This window comes from Camelus bactrianus, chromosome 20 (assembly GCF_048773025.1).
Source record: "Camelus bactrianus isolate YW-2024 breed Bactrian camel chromosome 20, ASM4877302v1, whole genome shotgun sequence".
Lineage (NCBI taxonomy): Eukaryota > Metazoa > Chordata > Mammalia > Artiodactyla > Camelidae > Camelus > Camelus bactrianus.
In genome coordinates, this window is record NC_133558.1 from 29,345,332 (window position 1) to 29,368,394 (window position 23,063).

At 53.8% G+C, this 23,063-nt stretch overlaps 1 protein-coding gene across 4 annotated transcripts; it reads left to right on the forward strand.

Annotated features, from left to right (window-relative positions):
• The first annotated feature begins 162 nt into the window (after window positions 1-162).
• On the forward strand, window positions 163-13,102 carry SLC29A1 (solute carrier family 29 member 1 (Augustine blood group)). Of its 4 annotated transcripts, XM_074348818.1 has the most exons (15): window positions 163-207; window positions 516-598; window positions 5,729-5,850; window positions 6,956-7,035; window positions 8,933-9,014; window positions 9,132-9,334; window positions 9,432-9,571; window positions 9,805-9,939; window positions 10,031-10,128; window positions 10,267-10,345; window positions 10,783-10,880; window positions 11,135-11,243; window positions 11,497-11,582; window positions 11,960-12,159; window positions 12,450-13,102. In XM_074348818.1, exons 1-15 carry the CDS (start codon window positions 194-196, stop codon window positions 12,559-12,561), a joined length of 1,641 nt encoding a protein of 546 aa, XP_074204919.1. In that variant the 5' UTR covers window positions 163-193; the 3' UTR covers window positions 12,562-13,102. The 4 variants fall into 4 exon arrangements, with proteins under 4 accessions (XP_074204919.1, XP_074204922.1, XP_074204920.1 ...); XM_074348821.1 differs by lacking the exons at window positions 163-207; window positions 516-598 and adding an exon at window positions 3,411-3,535; XM_074348819.1 differs by lacking the exons at window positions 163-207; window positions 516-598 and adding an exon at window positions 3,579-3,838.
• The last annotated feature ends 9,961 nt before the right edge of the window (window positions 13,103-23,063 follow it).

Consider the following 23,063-nt stretch of genomic DNA (forward strand, 5'->3'; position numbering starts at 1 on the left):
CCTTCCCAGCGGGAGGCCCCTCGGGGTCAGAAGAGAGCTGTGGGAGGTATTTGCATGCCAGCCTCGGATAATTTGCTTACTGTTCCTATTCAATACTCCTCCTTCCCCCCTTCCCCCAGCGAGTCCTGGGCTCTCGGTTCAGTGGGGGAGAATGAGGAATACAGGCCCCGTTCAGGACCCTGAACCCGTCAGCATGCCCGAGAGAAGGTTGGTCTGGGAAGAACCGATATCAGAGCCATGCGCCCGCCCCAACGCCGGCCCTGCGGGACTTTCCTCTAGACCCCAGTTTCCCCTTCCCCCCACCACCCCCGGCACCATCTGCTTCCTCTCGGAGTCTCAAAAGCCAGTGCACGTGTTCGGCCCCTTTGGGAGGGCTGCCTGGCAGGAGGGGCGGGATGAAGGGGGTTCAAGTCCTTTTTTTTCTGCTCTGGGCCTCTCCTGCCGCCGACCTCCCGGGTCGCTCCCCACTCCAGTGAGGCGCCAGGCGGGACTGATGCCGGGATCGTTGCTTGCAGCCCCTCTCCCGCCGAGCAGCAGAGACCGGTCAGACCCGGCGCGGGCTGCGATTTCCGGGTACAGGGAGGGCCCCAGCCCCGAGGTAAGGAGGCCAAATGGGAACCTGGGGCCGGCTGGCCCGGGAATTTCCGTTCCAGCTCCCCGACTCCGGATGCCACCTCCGAAGTCGCAGCAGGTGCTCAGCGAGCAGAGGCGGAGCCGCGGCGGGGGGGCGGGGGGGGGCCTGTGCTGTTTTCCCCCGCGGGCGGGGCGGAGAGCGCGGTGGGCGGGGTCCTCGTGGGGTAGGGGAAATCAGTGGAGTCCGCACCTGCGGCTTCTGGCGGAGGGGGATCCTTTCTCGGACTTTGGAGGCCGCTGTTAGATGACTGCCCTACCCTAAGTACATGCAGATGTTCGCGAGGTCAGAGACGTGCCCAGAGCAGAGGGTAGGGGCAGAGGTCTGAGAAATGAAGCTGGAAAACCAAGCGCAGACCTAGTGAACAGAGTCGAATCTTCTTGAACCCTGACCCAGGTACCCACCCTCAAGTACACACCCTCAAGGAAGGTGAGAGACTTGAGATGAATCTGACCCCTGAGAGGGCCGGATCCTGTCTTAAGTTTAGATGATGTTTTGTTCATCATGGATTTTTTGCATTAACTTTGAGTTTTTTTTAAATATTGCATTAAAACATTATCTGGATTCTGGAATATTTGGGTATCCCCCGCAAATTTTGCGCCTCAGGTAAGTTGCCTCTCTGGCCTCTCCCTTGTCCCAGCCCTGCTACAAGGCCGCGGAGATAGAGCCCCCAAAACAATTGAGAACATACAGTTACGAGGCGCGCTGGTGACAAACCTCCCAGCCAAGCAAGCACACTTCCAGCAAACACAGATAGAGGCAGGGCTGGGGAAAGATAGGACTGTGTGTGAGTCGATGAGGCAGGCTTGGAGGCTCTAAGAGGGAGGAGGGAGTCTGGGGCAAGCCACAGTCGCAAATAGGTGAGGGATAGGGTTGGGGTGCAGCTGGATCCACCTTTCACACCCCTCTCCTGTGCCAGAGACCCGTGAGAGCCCAGGGAGGGAGGGAGCCATAAGACTGGCTGGGCCTGGCTAGAGGAACTTGGGCAAAGGCTACTGTGAGTTGGGGCTCTGAGGCTGTCCAGCAGAGGGCCTTGGCACTCAGCAACCATCTCAGCCTAGGGAGGCGGCTCCGGAGGAGTGTGGGTGCTGGCTGGGGGCCCAGGCAAGGAAAGTGCCAGACGGGCTTCTGTCCAGCAATAACAGCCCTGGCTGTTGCCATCCAGTGAGCAGGCCAGGCCTCAGCAGGGATGGGCAGAGGAACCAGCCTTCCCCTGTCTGGCCTGGGACCCTCACCACTTCCCTCCAACTTCTTTCCATTTCTAGCCCCCTCTGCACACAATTGCAGCCACTGGCCACCAGCCTGGCCATGCCTGGCGGAACTGTTTGACCACTAAGGCCTGCCACCCCCGCAGGCCCAGAGACGGAAATGAGGATGGGGAGAGAGACAGGGGCCAAGCAAGAGGGGAGAGGAAGGTCAGGAAAGGAAGAGAGAGAATCTGGACAAACACAGGGTAGGAATATGGGGGTAGACCCAGACATGAAGCTGCCCTCAAGCCATGGGGCAGTGCCTAGAAAAATATCACCCATATCCCTCTTCCTGCCCTCTGTTTGGTTAGGGCTGGGGGGTGATGGTGTGTCATGTCTCTGTGGAGCTCAGAGCCGGAAGGCTGGGAACAGCCCTTCTGGAGTATCTTGGGGTGAGTCCACTGATCCATCCTAAGTAGAAAAACTAGCCTTCCCTTCAGGGCCCATTCTGTTCTCTGGGGAGACGGGTTGACTCTGCCATATTCCTGTGATGTTAGTACTGCTAATTGTTAATTAGTGTCTGTGGCTTCTCCAGGGTACAGGCCTTTTGGGTAAATGGGGCAAGCGGTGGGGCTGGATTGGATTTTCTGTCCTCAGCACCTCTGCAGCCTTTGGATTGTTCTCCAGTACTGCTGTAGGGGGCAGTGATCCCCCGTCCCCCAAATGTACTGACCACCAAAAAAGGAATGAATCCTTCCCCCTCCCTGGGAAGTACAAGAGTTCCTCAGCAGGCCCTACCCCCTTCCTCCTCAGCCAGGGAGGATGTGGGTCTCAGCAAGGCTTCCTCCTCTGAGTGTCAGGACCATAGGATTCACTCAGGATGTAAGGCTGTTACTGGCTGTTTGTCTTCCATTCCCAGATGTTGCCTCAGCTTTTCCAAAGTTCTGGATTTAAAAAGGGTGAATCATTAGGAGGCTATAGGGTTGTGCCTTGGGGCCCCCTACCCCCCAGGGGCACACATCCCTCTCCAAGTGAAAGTTGTGGGTGTGTAAGTCTTAGAGGTGGGAAAACCCAGGTGACACATACCGATTCTGTCGGAGGGATCCCACGGAGTGGGGGAAGGAGAGGATAGTCTGAAAAGAAGAAAATGGTACTGAAAAGGGAGAGGGGCGCTGGAAAGAAACGGTGTAGTGTGGAAGAAAGTGGCTTGAGAGGGGGCTTGAGAAGCGATAATGGAACATCTTGGGTGGAGTATGGACATGGCAGGGCGTCCGGACCTGTCTGAGCAGGTTTGTCGCTGGGAGAGTCCCGAGACAGTTGTGTAGGAGTTTTATGTAACCCCAGCGCGGAGACCAGAGGTACCCAGTGTGGGCCCCATGTGTCCCGTGATGGGGCAAAGTTTGGCGTGGCAGGGCCCTCAGAGGTCCTAGCTACAGAAATAAGGCGAGGTGTGGGCCAGGCGGCGCTGGGGGTCGCAGGGTCTCGGTGCCGGGCGAAGAGGGGTGTCCAAGGGCGTCCGCAGCCTCCCTGCAGGGGGCGGGGCGGCCCGAGGCGGAGCGGGGCGGGGCGGGGCCGCAGCAGGCGCCGGGGAGCGGATGGGGGCGGGGACGCGCCGGGGCGGGGCGAGCGGAGGGCGGGTTTGAATGTGCTCGGGCGGGCGCGGGAAGCTGCCGGGAGAGCGCGCCGACCTCCACGCGGGTGGACCCCTTCCCAGCAGGTGCTGCCCCGAGCCGGGGGCCGGGGTGCCGGGGTGCCGGGGACCGCCGGGGTGGAAGGTGCCGCTTCCCGTCTGCCACGAGGGCAGGGAGACCAGGCCTGGCGGCTGCGCTGCCAAAAAAGGGGACGCCGGGTGGGGCCCCCGCGGGGAGCGTGCGGAGCCGCGCAGCACGTGGCGTGCTGGGGCTGGAGCGCAGGTGCATCCTGCCGGGACCCGGACCCGCGAGGACGTGGGCGACCTGACTCCCGGGCCTGAAACCGGCTGTCACCGAGCTGACCTCCGCAAGGGACGGGCGAGTTGATGGTTAATCTCGATCAATCTTGTCGTTGGTACCGGGGAGGGGCCGCACCATTAACTGCTCTGGGTGCGGGGAATGGGGATGTGGGCGAACAGAATGGAGGTGGAGGAGCTGTTTCTTTAACCCCCGCCTTTTATTGGCGGAACTCGTGTCCCTGGCCTCCCCTTCCTGGGCGCGTTCTCATTTACTCCCAGAGAGGACCCTTGCTTCCCTCAGAGAACAAGGACATACACACCCCAGATTTTCCTCCCAGGGTCGAACGGTGGTAGATGAGGGCTGGTCCCACCCCTGTCTCTTACCCCTCTTGGGGCCGCCCCTTTGCCCATTCCTCTCCGTCACCTCCAGACCCTCTTGCCTTGTCCTCCCGCCTGTGTGAGCTCTGCTTGCCAGAATGTGTGAATGGGATGGGGAAGTGCCACCTGACACTCAAGTCAGGCTGGAGATGACCTTGGCCCCTACCTTATTTTTTCTCCTTAGATGGAGTAGAGCACCCCCACTTCTGAGTATACGGGGCTGCCTGGGAAGCAGACTTTATACCTCCCTCCCCATCCTGGCAGGAGCCTAGAGTAAGCTGCTCATTGAGTTTGAGTTACAGCTCACCCATTCACTAGCTCTGTTATCTTAGGCAAATGACTCAACCTCTCTGAACTTCAGCTGCCCCCATCTGTTCAATGGAGATAGTTTTGTACTAGCTTATGGTGCTTGTGAGGGTGTCCAAAGGCAAGAGAGGGTATCTGTAGGTAGTGGCTGGCCCCTTATGGGATCCAGGGAAGTGGAGAATTTGATGCTACCACAAGCATGTCTCTAGAAGCCATGGTGCCTGAGAGGTCTTGGGGGTCCCGGGTTGGGGAGGTGCTCAGTTGGGGAGGTGGCTGCTTTCAGGGCCCCATCTCAGGCAGGCCAAGGCATGGCTGGAGGGACACCAGATGCTCTAAGCTGATATCAAATCCCTGTTTGTTGCTGGGCAAAGACAGACAAAAACAAAACACCTGGGCTGGCCAGCTGATTATCAGTGTGCGGGCAAGGGGAGCAGGCTGCCTCTGGAATTGAATTGTGCTTAGGACTGGAGTAGGGGCAGCTGAGAACAGAGAGCAGGGGTATAGCTGAGGGAGAGGGCAGAAATAAATACTAATCTTAGTCTAAGACAGATTTTACTGAGGATGGGGAGATGCTCTGTTCTCCACCCGTTTCCCATCTGTGTTGAAATGCACCTCCTCTTTACTGCCCGGAATCTTGCCTGTGGGGGCGGAAGGTGAGCACAGGGTAGGCTGAGGTGAGAAGCTGGGGGTTCCCCCAGGCTACCTAATAGAAAACCCAAGTTCCTAGCCTCATCTGCCCATCCCCCCAGGTTAAGCCCTCTTACCCCCATCCTTCTAGAGAATGTAAACATTGTTGTTCCCATTCTGTCCCAAGTGCCTACAACAGTGCCTGGCTGGCACTCTGAGATCCTAGGTCAATATTTGTCAAAAGGACAATGGAAAAAGACCTCTGCCTCTAGCTGGAAGGGTGTAGGTCTGCTCCTCCCCTCCCTGTCCTTCAGCCCAGGTGTGGGCTGGGGGGTTGAGGAAGGCCTCTGGAGAGGCTGGAGTTTATTCAGGGAGGGGTTGAGAGGAATTACTGGGAGTGGTAGAAAGGCCCATTTAGGTCCTTTGTTGGGGTCCCCAGGGCTGGCCATTGCAGTCCCTGGGGCCTGGAGCACTGGCTGCACCTGTGAGTTCACCCACCCACTAAGCTCCCCTGCTGAGACTGCTGGCTGTCTTATCTCCCAAGCTACTGGGCTGTGTTTTATCTCCCAGGTCGTGTGTGTTCAGAGAGGCGTCTCAGAATGGGGCTGCTCCCTCCCACAGTGAGGCCTGGGGGGTTCTCTCCTGATACACCCTGTGCCTTCATTCTAGACCCTTACTCAGGAGGAACCCATGGACAAGGCCTGCTGCCTGAGCTTGAGCTAGGACCACTGCCGACGGACTGCCCGGGACCCCTCTGCACTGACCCTTCTGCTGGCAAGTCTGGGTATCTGGTGAGTTCTGACCCAGGCGGGTGAGGAAGCCAGTCTTCACCCAGAACGGCAGTCCTGGCTCCAGACCTGGGCCCACACGTGGGGGATATGCCAGCACATGCCTTCCTGGCTTTCCATGCCATCCAAGGGAAAACTGTTTCCTCCGCTGGTGCCAGGGCACCTCCCCCTGCACAAGCAAGTGAGAAAGGAGCAGGGGAGGGATGCTGAGCGGGGAGGCTGGGTGCCTTGGGGCTATGCTTTAGTCAGGCCTGTGCCCCTATCCCTACGGTCTTCTCTTTAACTTAGAGAAAGGGGAAGAGGGCAGGGGCCTGAGAGTGAGTCAGAGAGGAACTGGGTGGTGGGGGGTGACCCTGGAACCAGGACTAGGGGTCAGGGGAGGGCTGTGTCCCCACATCTGTCCTGAAGTATTTTCCTGGAAAACTGGCCAGTAACTAGGAAGCCTTTGGGCACTGGCTGGGAAGGACCATTAAGATGCTACCAGTAGAGAGGCTGGAGTCTGGAGTGCTGCCAGGAGGGGACAGGCTCTCCAGAGGCTGCCCTAGCCATGAGCTCAGGGACCCCCGGGAGGGTGGACATCAGACTTGCCGAGGGACCTGGGGAGGGAGGTTTGGCCTCGATCATCTCCCCTGCAGCTGCTGCTTCTGCTGATCTGTTTGCTTTGTGCCCTCCCTCCCTCCGTCTCCTTTCTGTTTCCCTCCTGTCCCTTCTTCCATTATCGCCACTGTCCCTTACCCCTTTCATCCTCTTCCCAGCCTTTGCCTGTCTCTCCCTCCCTCCCAATCATACTTCCTCCTCCTTCCCTTCTGCTCTCCACCCTCCTGTTTCCCGCATACAAACTGCTTCAGCTGCTGGATAAAAATAGCAGTGGCAGCGGCCAGGCCAGGCCAGGCGCCAGGTGGAGCCTAAGCGGGCAGGGAGGCGCAACAGGATGGGCCAGAGGGGTCAGACTGAGCAGTCCTGAGAGGCAGGGCAGGTGGTGGTGGGGCGCCTTCTGGACTCCTCAGCTTGCCTGCTCTGTACGCCCTGCCCCCCCCACCCCAAGAATCTGAAGAGGCCTGTGGGGAAGCAGGGCCAAGACAGGGCCTCACACTGCTTCTGCCCCCAGCAAGCGCCAGAGGGAGGAAGCTGTCAGCCAGGCATAACTAACGCAGTCACCATGACAACCAGTCACCAGCCTCAGGACAGGTACTGGGGGACCTGGGGCTGGGAGTCCTGGGGAGTGGAAATGGGTCTCCATGGGGCTGGGTGCTGTGCCCTTTGGAGTTTGGGGTTGACTAGCCTTCCAGCCAAGTAGCTGTGAGTTAGGTCTGCATCAGGGGTGGGGGCCTGCACTGCTGAGGCTGGGTGCTGGCTGGGGTGTCTGGGGAAGGCCCAGGGCGGGTGGGTGGGAGCCGCTCCCTGGCCTGTCAGTGTTTCCACTGTTGGGCTCCAACCGCTTCCGGCTCCTCCCACCACCACCATGAGGAGACATTTGGCAGCACCCCTCATTCCAGAGTGCATCTGGCAGAGCTGCCCTCTCCCTCAGGGCTGCCCTGGGTCCTCTGCTTCGGATGACCCCGGCCCATCCTGGTCCTTGCTCTGACCTTCCTCTCATTCCCCCACCTCCGGAGCCAGAAGTTCTCTCCAGTTTAGACCCACAGCCGTGATTGTGTGTGGGAGGAGAAGAAGCTGTAGGGGGATTCAAGTTCTCCAAGGAGTCTAGGACCCTAGAAAGCTGAAGCCATGCCTGGAATCAAAACCATCCTTCCACTTGTGCCCCCCAACCCCATCACCTCTCCCCTGCCCATCTTATCTCCCTGGGCCAAAGGCCAGAGAACTAGGGCACTTCTGGCTGCAGGACCTTGGGCGCTAATTTGATCTCTCTGGGACAGTTTTCTACCTGTAAAATATAAGTACAGGCCCCAGGTTGTTTCGGTGGTCCCCTCCCTGGTGTCCTCCGTTCCCAGACTGCCTGCCAACATCCCCTTGCCCCAACTCTGGTGGCAGCTGTCTGAACCCCTCTGCCTTCTCCATCAGCCTTGTCACACTCACCCAGCCCCACTTTTCCCTTCTATCCTGGCTGCCTTTGGCTGGGAGTTTCCTCTGTCATTTGGGCCTCTGAATCAAGCCCTCGCCTCTCTTCAAGGTGGGGAGTGTATGAGGAAGGTGGGGGGCTGCAGTTGTCAGGGCTCAGGTCTTCCCACTTGGGGCACTCACCCAGGGCCTCTCTGTGTGGGGCCAGGCCCTGCGTGCTGGCTAGACCCGTCTCCTCACTGTCTTGGGCTTGTTCCTGTCAGCTCTGTGAAGAAAGTGGGTTTTATCTCTGGGGAGAGCATGGCAAACACATTTGGAGACCACAGTGGGAGGGCCCAGGGTTGCCTGGGGGAAGCTGTTCCATCCCAGACAGGCCCTGAGGTGGAGGGCTTGGGGCAGTGCCCTGGCCCAGGCTGGGCGGCACTATTTACACTCTGGGGCTCAGATGACGTGCAATGGCCCGGTCCCTCCTGGCCTGCCCTACATGGTGTGACCTACAAAGCTGGTTCTGTCTCGGCCGGGAGAAAACCTCTCCCTCACTTCCCAGCTGTCCCAAGGCACCCTGCCTGCCTTCCCCACTAGGTCCACAATGGTCTGGGAGTTTCTTGACCTCAGAGTCCTCTTTGGGGAACCACACAGCCCTGCGCAGACAGCGTAATCACTTCCAGCCTGCCCGGCGGGGGTGGAAGACACTTGTATTTGCTCTCTCATTCACCCGCTCACCCCCCCCAGCTTTTAGCAAAACCACCTCCAGACATGTGGGTCACACTGGTTCCCAAGCCTGCAGGGTCCCCCGAGTCTTTGGGGCTGAGAACCAAGGTCCTTTCGGCCATGCCCTTCGGTCCCGTGTCCCTGGCCCCCTCCCCCTCAGACTGGTCTGTGCCCTTTCCCCCATATCAGGTCACCTCTCCCTCCACAGACACCCTCAGGAGGACACATGCCCTGGGCCCTGGGCCCTGGGCTGGCTAGAGATACTAAAGATGGCGTGGGAGGGGCAGCCCCCAGTTTGATCAAGGAAGGAAGGTGGGATGGTGTGTCACCTGGCCCCGCTTTCCTCTCCTGTCCCCAGGTACAAAGCTGTCTGGCTTATCTTCTTCATGCTGGGTCTGGGGACGCTGCTGCCCTGGAATTTTTTCATGACAGCCACTGCGGTGAGATGGGGGAAACGGGCTCCAGGGGGCATGTCCCCTGTGCACATGGGGCCTGGATCTGCGCTTGGGGGCACAGAGAGAGAGAGATTCCAACACTCCTGTCTGCAACCTTCACAGTATTTCACAAACCGCCTGGACCAGTCCCAGAATGTGTCCTTGGTCCCTGCTGAACCCAGGGAGGACGTCCAGGCGTCGGCCACCCCGCCAGCACCCTCACCGGAGCGGAACTCCCTCAGCGCCATCTTCAACAACGTCATGACCTTGTGTGCCATGCTGCCATTGCTGCTCTTCACCTGCCTCAACTCCTTCCTGCACCAGAGGTGAGCACCCGGACCCCCAGCCTGAGCCCTCCCTGCCTTCTCTGGGCCAAGCCCCTGGCTTCACCACCCGCCTCTGCTGCGGTGGTCTCTCCGACAGGATCCCCCAGGCTGTACGGATCCTGGGCAGCCTGGTGGCCATCCTGCTGTTGTTTCTGATCACTGCCATCCTGGTGAAGGTTCCCCTGGATGCCCTGCCTTTCTTTGTCTTCACCATGGTCAAGATCATGCTCATTAACTGTAAGTGGGGCTTGGGGGAGGGGGGACCTGGGCAGAGATCTTCCTCCCTCCGGAGGTCAGGGTTCAGAGACCTTAGTGGGCACAGACCAAGGCTGGGAGTGGGTGCAAAGGAAAGGGCTACTCGGTGACAAGACTTGCTGGGAGTCAAGCGGGAATTGCAGGGACTGTTCTACCAGGGGCCCCACCCACGCACCCCCTCCCCCTCCCCTGCTGATGCCCACCCTGTTCCCCAGCGTTCGGTGCCATCCTGCAGGGCAGCCTATTTGGCCTGGCCGGCCTCCTGCCCGCCAGCTACACAGCCCCCATCATGAGTGGCCAGGGCCTGGCGGGCTTCTTTGCCTCCGTGGCCATGATCTGCGCCATTGCCAGTAAGTCTTGCTGTCTGTCCTCCTGTCGCGCTGGTTGTTGCGGGGAGAGGGGATGGGACCTGGCTCTAATCGCTGGCACCCTCCACCCCAGCTGGCTCGGAGCTGTCAGAAAGTGCCTTCGGCTATTTTATCACAGCCTGTGGGGTTATCATTTTGACCATCATCTGTTACCTGGGCCTTCCGCGGCTGGTGAGCACATGGATAAAGCCAGGTTCAGGGTTTTGGGGAGTCCAGACCCAGGGGTGTTCTGAGGACAAAACCTGGGGGAGGTGGGAATTCTGGAGATTCTGCCTCTGAATCCACCTCCCTTGTCCCCTCACTTGATAGGAATTCTACCGCTATTACCAGCAACTCAAGCTCGAAGGGCCTGGGGAGCAGGAGACCAAGCTGGACCTCATAAGTAAAGGTCTGAGGAAGCTGGAGTGGAGGACGGCCTGCCCAGCAGGGGGTGGCGTGAGCAGAGGGCAAGAATGAATGAGCTGCAGGGATGCCAGAGGGACTCGGGATGGGCTGAGGGGTAACCACAGTAAATAAAGGTGGGGAGAGAGAAGATGGGGGAGTTCCTGGGGGACCTTGAACGCCTGAGGATGTTGGGAAACAATTGCAGATTCTTGGGCAGGGCATAACCTGACTTAAGGCACCTGGGAGAGGTCAGGACCCAGGGGACTCCTGCAGCGTGGGTCCAGAGGTGGCCTAGGTTAAGCGTTAGGGTGCGACTTTACACCGGTTAAGGGGGTGTCCACCCCAAGTAACTCCAGCCCTTTTGGAGAGTGTTTGTGTCATCTCCTGTTGCTTGGTCCTTCCCACAAGTTGAGGATCTTTCTACAACCTGTCACCCCCCAGGAGAAGAGTCAAAAGCAAGCCCAGAGGAGTCCAGAATTTCAGCCCCCAACTCTCAGCCCACCAACGAAAGTCATTCTGTCCGAGCCATCCTCAAAAATGTATGTGGGGCATGGGTATCCTGCCACCTACCCCTCACCCTCTTTCTCTTCTTTTTTTTTTGTTCCTGACTTCCCCACCCCACCCTCCTCCTCTCCTGGCACTGCCCATTCCCTCACTTTCTGATCTGAGACTGGCCACTTTCTGAATTTGTGTGTGTGTGCGCGTGTGTGTGTGTGTCTTGGGGTGGGGAATCTTGGTTCTTTCATGATGCACAAGCACCACGAAGACCCGGGCCTGGGTCTGTTTCCTCCAGATCTTAGTCCCGGCTCTCTCCGTGTGCTTCGTCTTCACCATCACCATTGGGATGTTTCCTGCTGTGGCTGCTGAGGTCAAGTCCAGCATTGCGGGCACCAGCGCTTGGAGTGAGGACACCATGGGTTCCAGGATGGGGAAGGGACGGGAGCTCAAGTGGGGCTAGGAGTCTGGGAGAGGGGAGCCTGGGCTGCTTCCTCCCCAGCCAGACTCTCTTGGTCCATTTGCCATTCCCTGGGCTGGAAGGAAGCACCTTCTCCATTTTACACCTGGGAAAACTAAGCCCCAGTGAGGGTCAGAGTTGCTAGATCCTGCCTCTCTTGAACCTGATAACCCTCCACTAATCTACTCTTCCTCTTCCAGGAAACTACTTCATTCCTGTGTCTTGTTTCTTGACTTTTAACATCTTTGACTGGCTGGGCCGGAGCCTCACAGCCTTCACCATGTGGGTAAGTGGAAGAAGGGGCCCCACACCCCTGTGGGAGGGGAGAGTCCAGCCTGAGACCCAGGGAGGGAAGCAAGAAAGTATGGTCGTAAAGGGCCATGCTTTTGTAAAAACCAAGACATAATCTATATACGGTAAGGTGTACAAGTTGTAGGTGTACAGCTTAATAAATATGAATACATACATGTAAGCGTACACATGTTCCTGACAGCCACCACCCGGGTCAAGCTGTAGAACGTTTTCAACACTCCAGAAGGCTCTACCACGCCCCCTTCCGAAGGGTAACTAGGCTTTTTGAGGTTTCACTTCTGATCCCGAGGGGCCCCAAAGGGAGCCCTGGGGGCCGGCCAGCCTGACTGAGACGCTGCCTGGTCCCCACAGCCGGGGAAGGACAGCCTCTGGCTGCCAAGCCTGGTGCTGGCCCGGCTGGCCTTCGTGCCCCTGCTGCTGCTGTGCAATGTCCAGCCCCGCCGCTACCTGACTGCGGTCTTTGACCACGACGCCTGGTTCATCTTCTTCATGGCCGCCTTCGCCTTCTCCAATGGCTACCTCGCCAGTCTGTGCATGTGCTTTGGGCCCAAGTGAGTGGGGAGTGTGGCGGCCTCAGGCAGGGCCTGAAGCTTCAGTGGCAGGGGGGCACTCAATAGAGGGAGAGGAGGCACAAGGAGACTCCCGAGCCTGGTTTCCAGGCTGAGAGAGGACATGGCCGGGGAGGGCACTAGGGGCAGTGGGGGCGGGGAGGGGGCTCTGGGGGTCAGGTGAAGAAGTCCCCCAGGAGGGAAAGTAGGGTAGGTGGGTCAGCAGAATTGGATGCTCTGGGTGAGGCTGGGGTGGGGGCCATCCTAAGGTAGGCTCGCCCTCCCTCCTTTAGGAAAGTGAAGCCGGCCGAGGCAGAGACAGCTGGAGCCATCATGGCCTTCTTTCTCTCTCTGGGCCTGGCACTGGGGGCTGTCTTCTCCTTCTTGTTCCGGGCAATCGTGTGACCGAGTATAGATGGAAGGACAGCCCTGGCCATCAGCTCCTGCCCGCTTCCTCCTTCATTGTGGGCAGGGGTCGCCTGGAGGATTTCTCTTCTAGCTGATTGCTGCTTTCTCACGGCCTGTGCTGGGCTCAGCATCCCGGCCCCGAGGAGAGAGCCTCTGTGGATGGACAGTGGAGACATTGTGGGCCTGAGGGTTCAAGTCAAGGGGGGGATGCAGGCTCTGTGTCTGCTCAAGTGCCCTCCTACACACTTGGCTCTGACTGATCCCTGCCTGAGCAGAGCTGCAGAAGCTCCTTGGCTCAGAGAGTGTGTGTGTCTGTCTGTCCATCTGCCTGTACCAGGGGTTGCTAGGGGCCAGGAATGTCTGTTCTAAAGTCCGATCTGATATTTCCGCCCCCTTCTCCCCATGTGCCTCTCCCCCACCACCTCCCCGTGTTCCTACCCATCATGAACCCTGTACAGTTGCCATTTTACTGCCCTTTTTTTATACTCAAGCCAGGTGCCTTCAAAGGCTCTCTGATTAAATAAACTTTTTTTTTTTCCCCGTGGCTCCCTGTGTCCTCCAGCCACGGCTTCATGCCCAGCAAAGGGTAGAGGGACGGCAGCCCGAGTCTGGGGGGATGAGCATGACCCAGCTGGGCCTTGGCCGGCACTGGACCCGGGCCAAGGCATGGGGGCTGTTGGTCCTCTTAGCCTCGGAGGGGCTACAGTGCCTCCTGCTGGGGCCACAGAGGAGGGGCCGGCCAGGAGCCAGGACACCCAGACTGTTGGTCGAGATCTGGAAAGGTCATTTTCCTTTGCTGCTTCATTCCTTCTTTCATTCCCCTGTCTGGGGATGGAGGCAGTGCTCCATCTTTCTTTTGTCTTCACTGTCACCATCTCCACTGTGTCCTCACTCCGCAGCCCCAGGAGTGAGTTCTCTCAAATTGGCCAGCTCCACCTCCCTGCCAAGCTCCTGGTTGCACTCCCTGGCAGGGAGAGGATGCAGCCTGAGGGTTGTCCCCTACCTGGCACTCCGCCCTGACACCGAAGCGCAAACTTCCTGGGGAACAAGGAGCCTGTGTGTCCTTGGTGAAGCTGGGCCCTCCCCTTCTCTTCCCAAACTCTGGCCTAGGGAGGTGTGAGGTGGCCTGGCACCATGAGAGGCCTCAGTGGAGGGGGCCGCACCACTGGGTCCCCCTTCTCAAAAGTGATTCTTCCCGATAGGAAGTGGAACCAGAGCTCTGGCCACTGTGCGCCCCCCGCCACGTGTTGTGCCCCCCCCCCACCGCCCTTGGCACTTCTGTCAGGGCTTTATTTCTCACTGTTTCATTTAATTGAAGGCTTCAGGCTTCATTAAGGACTGTTAGCACATTTTCAAGGGTCTGATGAGCTCTGGCATTCTAATAGAGAGTTAAGTATTTTGTCATACTGGGAACCAAGTCCACGCACATACTCCAGGGCACACATAAAACGAGGATACTTAACCTAAGGTTTGTGGAAAACAAGATATTCCTTTTCCATCTGGTTCAAAAGGCAAGGGGCACCCTGGGTGTTCTCCAGTCTCCACAGAGCTCTTAGGCCGTGAGGCTGATGGAAAACGGCACCCTTGCTCCGCTCCCTCTCAGTCCACCTCGATTTCCCCACGGTACCCCAACCCCGAGAGACCTACCGGGCTCCTTCCTCAGCACCACAGCTCTTCAGGGACCCTGTGTTTTCTTGCCTGGGTCTTTTCCCTGCCTCCTGCTTGGCCTTTCAGGACTCCCGCCAAGCCTCATCCAGCCCATCCCACACACGGCCACAGAGTAATCTGAAAACAGATTGAGTCACAGGCTGGTGTCTCTCCCTGGGGCATGCCAAGCGTTTCCTGAGCCTCCGCCACCACCAGCAACAGCCAGTCTGCAATTCCTGCCTTCTCCGCACCTCAGAACTTTTGTAACTGACTTAACACTCTGATCTTACTCCAGTGACCAGACAGTCATGTTTTGCAGGTACAGGTCTACAATCTATTTATGTTTTCACTCTTTAAGTTGCAAATTTAAGCTGCCTGTTTCCAGAAGTACTAAAAATGTTTGCTTCCTCGCATCTGCTTGTCCCTCCCCACACAGTCTTCACAGCCAGACCTAGCTGTGCTGGCTGGGTGGCACCCACCCTACGGCCTGTGCCCAAAGGATAGAGGTGGATGTTAAGGAGGTTTCTCTCACCCCAGCAGTGATTTGAAGGACAAAAAAAATTTTGATTACAGTCACTTCTTTTTGTACTGAAATTGATGTTGAAGAAAATTACTAAAATATTTTCTCCAAAAATTTTTCTAATGCAAATGCCGAAAAATGTGGGTTTCATTCATGATCTCAGTGTCTTCACCTGAGAATGGGGAGAGCTGAGGGTTAGAAAAGGTCCTGACGGCCCGACTGCAGTGATGGCTCCCGACCACAAGGGGGCGCTCTGCAGACAGCACTGCCTGTGGGAGGCAGCTCTGGGACCTCCCCACTTTTCCTCCCAGCACTTTGCTTCCTATAAGGTGGGCAAGGGCGAAGCGAGTCACCCAGGTATCCCTCATTCTGCCATGACTAGTGCTGGTCATCACCTTGTGACGTTTCTGCCGCAAGCTGCTGTACCCCCTGGGGTGGCTGCCGCTGCACACAGAAATTTCCCTCTTTAACCTTATATGGTGAATTGTTGAAGCTTTAAACTTTTGAAAAGCCAAGAGCCCCAGTAAAACTAGCAGTCCTTAAAAATGGGAGTGAAGCCTCAAGTATATCTGATGGATTGGAATATGTGTTTCTCTTCTTTGGGATGAATATGGAAAGAACGTGGTGAGGCTACTATGAAGTGGGGATGCTTGACAGGAAACCCCCAGTTGGGAAAATTATTCTCAATGTTATGTTATAGTGATTCAAAATGGGTGTGAGCAGAAAAGTGCAGAGTCACTTTAAAGAGATAGCCCGGTTCTCTGGCCAGCAGGCCCTGCCTAAAACCCAAGTCTTGACACAGGAAGAGGGGCAGGCTGGTGGTGAGGCCCATCTGGCTGGTGGGGCAAGTTGGCAGGGAGTGTGGAGATGGGCATCTCAGATAGGCAGAGCCCACGTTTCTTGCTTCCTACCCACCCCCCGCCCCCCAACCCATTAAGAGCCTGAGTCCCAGCTGGGACTAGCTCATCTCCACATGACCTGGCTTCCTGCATGGGTCTCCTCCGGGAAAGTATGTGCTCACTAGATCCCTCCACAGCCTTGGCAGCCCTAGTGCTCCGTACCAGTGAGCCAGTTGGCTGGCTGGCTCCAGACGGCAGGGCAAGTGCTAAACGAGTCAGCAGGACCCCACAAAGTGGGGGCTTCTGTTTATCACAGCCGCCCTCTCCCAGGCCTTTCTATGGTTGGGGGGGGGGGGTTCAGATTTACAGCCTAGGATTCCATCTTGTGCCTGCCAAGTGCCACCTGTGTGACCCTGGACAAGTCAACCATCCTCTGTGACCCAGATCCTTGTTCTTTAAACAGGGTGACATGCACAGACTTACTAAGGAAATTGAGGGAATCTGCAGGGGAGTCCGGGTGCAGGAGGTGAGGCCCCTTAAAGACACGAGGTGCCAAGAGTCATTAGGACCCCTTCAGCCTGGTGCACTCCCTGCCCCCTTCCCACCCCGGTCTAAGCGGCTCGCTGCTCCTCCCTGCACATCCTTGGGTCTCCTCCCCAGCATCTTTGAGAACTAGGACTTATTTCCTTCCCCCCAGCCAAGTGCGAACCGCCATTGGGGTCCCTGCCTCTGGCAGGGCAGCGAGAACCGCAGGGCTGGGCCGGGAACGGAGACAGCCCGGGTCTAGCTCAGCCCCGCCTAGCGGCGAGCGAGGAGGGAAAGTGACATTACCCGTCCCGCGTGTGCCCCCTGGCGGGAGCGCGGCCCTTCGCAACTGACCCCTGCCAGATGGGGGGTGGGGGCCAGGCTCTACTGCTCTTAAGTCTGAGTGACCTTGAACTATGCACTTTCCAACTCAGAGGTGTTCATCTGTAAAGCAGGGGTAATAATACTTGACTTGCCTACCTCTCCCTGTTGTGAAACTCCACTGAGTTAATGAATAACGTTCACCTGCCACTCGGCTCACTGTCTTACGTATATTGACTTCTACGGTCTCCTAATAATCCTACAAAGTGGTGACAACTGCCATGCCCATTTTACTCCAGGGAACTGAGGCTGAAAAGGTTAAAGGATGGAAAAATATTTTGTAAACTGCAAAGCACCAGGTAAGTATAATTCTCTGTCCCTCTATCCCTGAGTCTCTCTCTCTCTCTCAGTCCCTTTCTCTGATACATACACACACAGATGAGAAAGTTCCCAGGCAGTGAAAGGTACAAGGCCTCATGTGACAAGGTGGCACCATAACACAGGCTTTGTGCACCTGCCTCCAAAACATCCCAGAGAGTCATCTCTTTTCACATCCCAGGGATCCCAAACATCCAGGCATCCCGAAGTCCCATGTCATCCTTCCCAGGTGAAACCAGTGAGGGCTTTTCTGATGTGTAATCTGAGGCCCTTCTGTTGTGAGCTCCTTACTGTCCAGCAGCACTACCACAGTCCAACCAGTCCCTTATCTGGGTGCAGGTGGGCCAGGAAGGCACTGGGCCCAGCGAATGACCTAGAAATCCAGCCAGCTGAGACCTGCACATTGAGGAGTGACTTGTGCCTGGGGCAGGGCTGGTGGCAGGCAGAACAGTTAAGCAGGTCAGGGTTGTTTGTGATGCCACCCAGCCCCTGCACCTTCCCTTGCCTATAATCTGCTCTGGACTGAACTGATTTGGGGTTACGGTTTACCTTCTTAGTCAAAGGGGGCCTGGAACACTGAACAACGCTCAAGACAAAAAGGGATGCCTGTTGGGTGTGATGGCAGGAGGAGGACTGACATTTTGGGGTTGGGCTGACAGCAGCAGCAGGTAGGCAGGACTCCATCACACCCATTAGGCCACGGATACTCTGCCCTTAGGGAGTCAAGAGATGCTGATACGCATATAAAAAGCAAGGTTACCAAAGATGCCCCATTTACCATTCCAGAAGGGCCTAGACCACAGTTTCTGGCTTTCTTACCACACTCCCCTGAGAGATTTTGTTCTCACCTGACTTTGGCCATCAGCCTCTGCCTCCTGGGCAGCTCTCCTTGGTGCTTCACAATGCCTCTAACAGACTTCCAGGCCCCTCCAATCCAGAGTGGCCCTCCTCCCCTCTCCTCCGTCCACCATCCTGCCATCCAGGCACACATGGAGCATATATAACTATTAACCACATCCTCCAGAAGTCAAATACAAAAGATCAGTATCATTGTATGTCTACAACATAATGAAAAGATAATATAAGAATAACTGAACATTTTAAACACTTTTGAATTGATCAATAAAGATGCCATAAGGGGAATCAAAATCCTTAAAACTGAGTCATAATAAAAATACTGTATATTGACACTTGTGGGATATAGCTAAAATACTACTTGAGAAAAAATCCTAAAACCTTGCATTGGAAAAGGGGAAAGGTGGAAATTGAAAGCGCTAAATATTAAAGTTAACAAAATAGGAAAAGAAGAACAGAACTGACCCAAAGAAAGTAGAAATCATGAGAAACACTTTAGTGGAAATTTCTCAAATAAAAGAAAAAAGTAAAGAAATTAAAGAATTAAAGAAGCAGAAAACAAAGTATGTAGATCAACAGAAAGATAAATTTCTGGTGAAACTGTTTATGAGAAAAAAGGAAAATACACAAAAAACAATTTTAGGAGTGAAAAAAGGGGACATACTTAAGATAGAACAGAGATTAAAAAGATAGTCAAAGGAAATAGAATGCCATAATCTTTAAAGCTTTCAAGAAACATTCAGAAAAACTATTAAACAAAATTGACTTAAGGCATAATAGAAAATCTGAGTAGTCCTAGACCATTAAAAAATTTGAGTTCTTAGTTAAAATGTTTTCATACAGAAAACAAGAGTCAGGCAGTTTTATAGGCGAGTTCTACAAAGCTTTAAAGAAATAGATACTTTCAGTCTAATATTAGTAAGTCTACTAATGGATTAAACCTATAAATAGATAAAGGGAATTTTAAAGAATATTCTCAATAGATGCAAAAAAAATAATTTTGATACCTATTCAGATAAAAATATATAACAAGTAAGAGACAGAAAGACTAAGTATGCCCAATCATGAAGTGTTAGAAACATTCTTCTTACTTATATATTTATTGAAGTTTAGCTGATTTATACTGTTGTGTTAGTTTCTGGTGTACAGCATAGTGATTCAGTTATACATACATATGTATTCTTTTTCATTATAGGTTATTACAAGATTGAATATAGTGCCCTGTGTTATACAGTAGGTCCTTGTTATTTATCTATTTTATATATAGTTATTTGCATCCACTAATCCCAAACTCCTAATTTATCCCTCCCCCACCCATTCCCCTTTGGTAACGATAAATTTCTGTTCTATGTCTGTGAGTCTTTTTCTGTTTTATAAATAAGTTCATTTGTATCATTTTTTTAGATCCCACATATAAGAGATACCATATGATATTTGCCTTTCTCTGTCTGACTTCACTTAGTACAATAATCTCTAGGTCCATCAATATTGTTGCAAATGGCATTATTTCATTCTTTTTTATGGCTGAGTACTATTCCATTGTTATATATAACACATCTTTATCCAGTCACCTGCCAGTGGTCATTTAAGGTGTTTCCATGTCTTGGCTATTGTAAATAGTGCTGCTGTGAACATTGGGGTGCACATATCTTTTTGAATTAGAGTTTTCTCTGGCTATATGCCCAGGAATGGAATTGCTAGTTAACTCTATTTTTAGTTTTTAAAGGAATCTCTATACTGTTGGCCATAGTGGCTGCACCAAACTACATTCCCACCAGCAGTGTAGGAGTGCTCCCTTATCTCCACAACCTCTCCAGCACTTATTGTTTGTGGACTTTTTGATGATGGCCATTCTGATCTGTGTTCAGTGATATGTCATTGTAATTTTGATTTGTATTTCTCTGATAATTAGCAATGTTGAGTATTTTTTCATGTGCCTCTTGACCATCTGTATGTCTTCATTGGAAAAATGCCTATTCAGATATTCTGCCGATTTTTTATTAGGTTGTTTATTTTTGTTGTTGTTGTTGTTACTGAGTTGTATGAGCTGTTTATTTATTCTGGAAATTAAGCTCTTGTCAGTCGCATCATTTGCAAATATTTCTCCATAGGTTGTCTTTTCATTTTGTTTTTGGTTTCCTTTGCTGTGCAAAACTTGTAGGTTTGATTATGATCTACTTGTTTATTTTTTGCTTTTATTTCTATTGCGTTGGGAGACTGGCCTAGGAGAACATTGCTGCAATTTACGTCAGAGCATGTTTTGCCTACGTTCTCTTCTAGGAGATTTATGGTGTCCTGTCTTATGTTTAAGTCTTTAAGCAATTTTGAGTTTATTTTTGTGTATGGTGTGAGGGAGTGTTCTAACTTCATTGATTTACATGTGGCTGTCCAGTTTTCCCAACACCACTTACTGAAGAGACTGTCTTTTCTCCATTGTATATTCTTGCCTTTCTGTCAAAGGTTAATTGACCATAGATGCGTGGGTTTATCTCTGGACTCCCTATTCTGTTCCATTGATCCATATGTCTGTTTCTGTGCCAATACCACACTATTTGGATTACTGTTGCTCTGTAGTATTGCCTGAAGTAGAGGAGGGTCAGGCCTCCAGCTTTGTTCTTTTTCCTCAGTATTGCTTTGGCAATTCTGGGTCTTTTGTGATTTCATATACATTTTAGGTCTATTTGTTCTAGTTCTGGGAAAAATGTCATGGGTAACTTGACAGGGGTTGCATTAAATCTGTAGATTGCTTTGGGTACTATGACCATTTTAACAATATTAATTAGAAGCATTCTTTTTCTGATCAGAAATGAGACAGGGATGCCCAGAATCACTATTTCCACTCATCATTGTTCTGCATGTCCTAGTTGGTGCAGTGTAACAAAAAATAAGAGATTCAAGGGTTAGAAAGGGAGAAACCAAAATGCCATTGTTCTCAGATGACAGGTAGGGTTGTACCTAGAAAACAGCACAAAACTGATGGACAAATTAAGAATTAATAAGGTAGTTTACCAAGTTGTGGGATCAACACACAACAATCAAGTGCTTTTCAAACTCTCTGGGAAACAGAAAATGAAGGAAAATTTATACTTGCCATTGCGTCAAAAAATAATATACCAACAATCAAATGAGCAAAAGCTGTGCAAGAGACTTATCATGCATGTAGAGCAGAATATGGAAACTAGACAAAGAAATGGGGCCCAGGTTGGCTGTGCAGACCTGCTCCACTGTCCAGTGGATCTGAATGTCAGGTGTCAGGTCTGTTGCCCTGGGGGGATGTCAGTTCAGGGTATTCCCCATGGAATTCGGAGGTGTAAGCCTGGTGGTACTGGGAAGACGGGAACTGACAGAGTACATCTGGCAGGCGCTGAGCTTGGGAGGCTGCTTGTTCTGGGGGTTAAGGACCCAGAGCTACTCCCTGTGCTGATACAGTCGCTGACGTCCTGATGCCCCAGTTGCTTTATTCATCTCTTGCCCCTTACCCCTCAGCGGCTTCCCCGACCCCTCTGAAAGGCCAGTGGTGCACGCTAACTAAGAGACTTCCCAGTCTGAGCAGCAGCAGGCGGCCTCTGCCCAGGCTGAGTCTCCGCTCCCTTGGAGACCTCACTTCTCCTTACCCAGAGCAGGGGTCTGCAGCGCTTTTCTGTAAAAGGTTAAGGGGGTAAATATTTCAGACTCTGCAAGCCATGTGGTCTCTGTCACAACTATCAACTAGCCAAAGACAACAGGTAAGTAAGTATGTTTCAGTAAAACTTTATGGACACAAATTCAAATTTCATATACTTCTCACATGCCAAAATATTATCCTTCTTTTGATTTTTTTCAACCATTAAGAAAACGTAAAAAGCATTCTTATCCACAGGCCATATAGAAACCAGCGATAAGCTTGCCCTCTGCAGGCCATAGTCCATCAGTCCCTGCTTCCTCTGGATGCCTCCAGCAGCATAAGGTCGGGTGGGTCTTTGAGGCCTGGGTAGGATAAAAAGTCTCTTGGGAACATCTAGGGTTGCAAGTGCTGCTGGGAAAAGTAGGCTTCTGGAGAACCAGGGGTTTTTAAGCCATCTTTAATAGCCTTCAGTGGCTTCCCTCACCCTAAGTTAAGGTCAGAACTACTTAGCAGGGCCTTGTGGCCCTCTGTGACCTTACCCATACCTGCAGGGCCACTTTCAGCTCCTCCTGCCTCCCTCGAGGGCTCCTGGGCTATGGTCCCTCTGTCAGGGCTGTGCCTGTCTGTGCTTTCCCTGGGGTTGGGAGCCCTGAGCCCCCTTCCCCAGGCTGAGCTGGGAGACTCTGATGTGTCTCCCATACTGCTATGGTTCACACTTGGTCTGCTGCAGCTCCCCGTAGTGGGCTGAAGGCTGTCTTGTGCATGCCTCTCTGCCTCTCGCCACGCAAGGCTCACAGTTGGGGCTTAGTGAGTGTCAGAGAGCTGGAGAAGTTATCCTGGAAGACTTCCAGAAGAGAAGGGAGAATTTATGTGCTGGTGCAAGATTTGAGATTTTCCCATTAGAAACCTTCTGAGGAGTCTCTGTTCCTGACATTGGTCCACAGGAGTGATTCTTGCTTTGCTTTGGACTTGGGCCCTGGGAGGGGAAACAGCATCCCCACTTCATTTCTGGAGCAGGGAGCAAGGGAGTTAGTGGAGCAAAGGCTCTGAGCTGACCCACCTTGGGGTCATCCCTGAAGCCTTCCTCTCCCAGTTCCTAGAATGTGCAGACTCACTTCTACCACTTCACAGTCCTGTGAGATGTTGTCAACACTTTGTGAACTAGGGAGCAGACGTTTAATTAAGTAGGCCCCATGTGCCCAGAGGGAGGGAGGGTGCGTTGGAGGATGATGCTCCTGGTTTGCAGTTTCCATCAGGAACTGGGCATCCTGGTGCCTTTCCAGCACCTATGCCCCTTCCCACACTCATTGGCTTCTCTCAGCCACAAGCTTCTCCCAGGCCATAATGAATGGGAATAGAAGAGTAGGAAGGAGATGAAATTGAGGTAATGGTAATAGGGATGATGACGTTTGGAGTGTGGGGCAAGGAAAAGGAAACCAAGGGTCCTTTGTTCTTTAGAATTCAACACATGAACAAAAAAAAGATGAAGGAATAAGACTGGGCACCACGGCTGCTGAGGTAAGTCTGTGGGTGGTGGTGGGGAAACCCCTCCCCAGCATTCCAGGGGCCAACAAAGTGGGCCACGAAGGGAGTTGCTGGACATCCACGAGATCACATCGCAGGGAGTGTCCATTCTCTACTGGACGGACTGTAGGTCCAGTAGGCTTCCGAGATGAGGTCTTGGAAAGGCAAGGACAGCTACTACCTGGAGGGCACGCGACAGGGGCAGAGCCAGGCGAGACAGAGGCTCCTGCAGCTCGCTGGGCAGGCGCATGGCCTGGGGGGCTCCAGCGCCAGAGCTGAAGGGGAA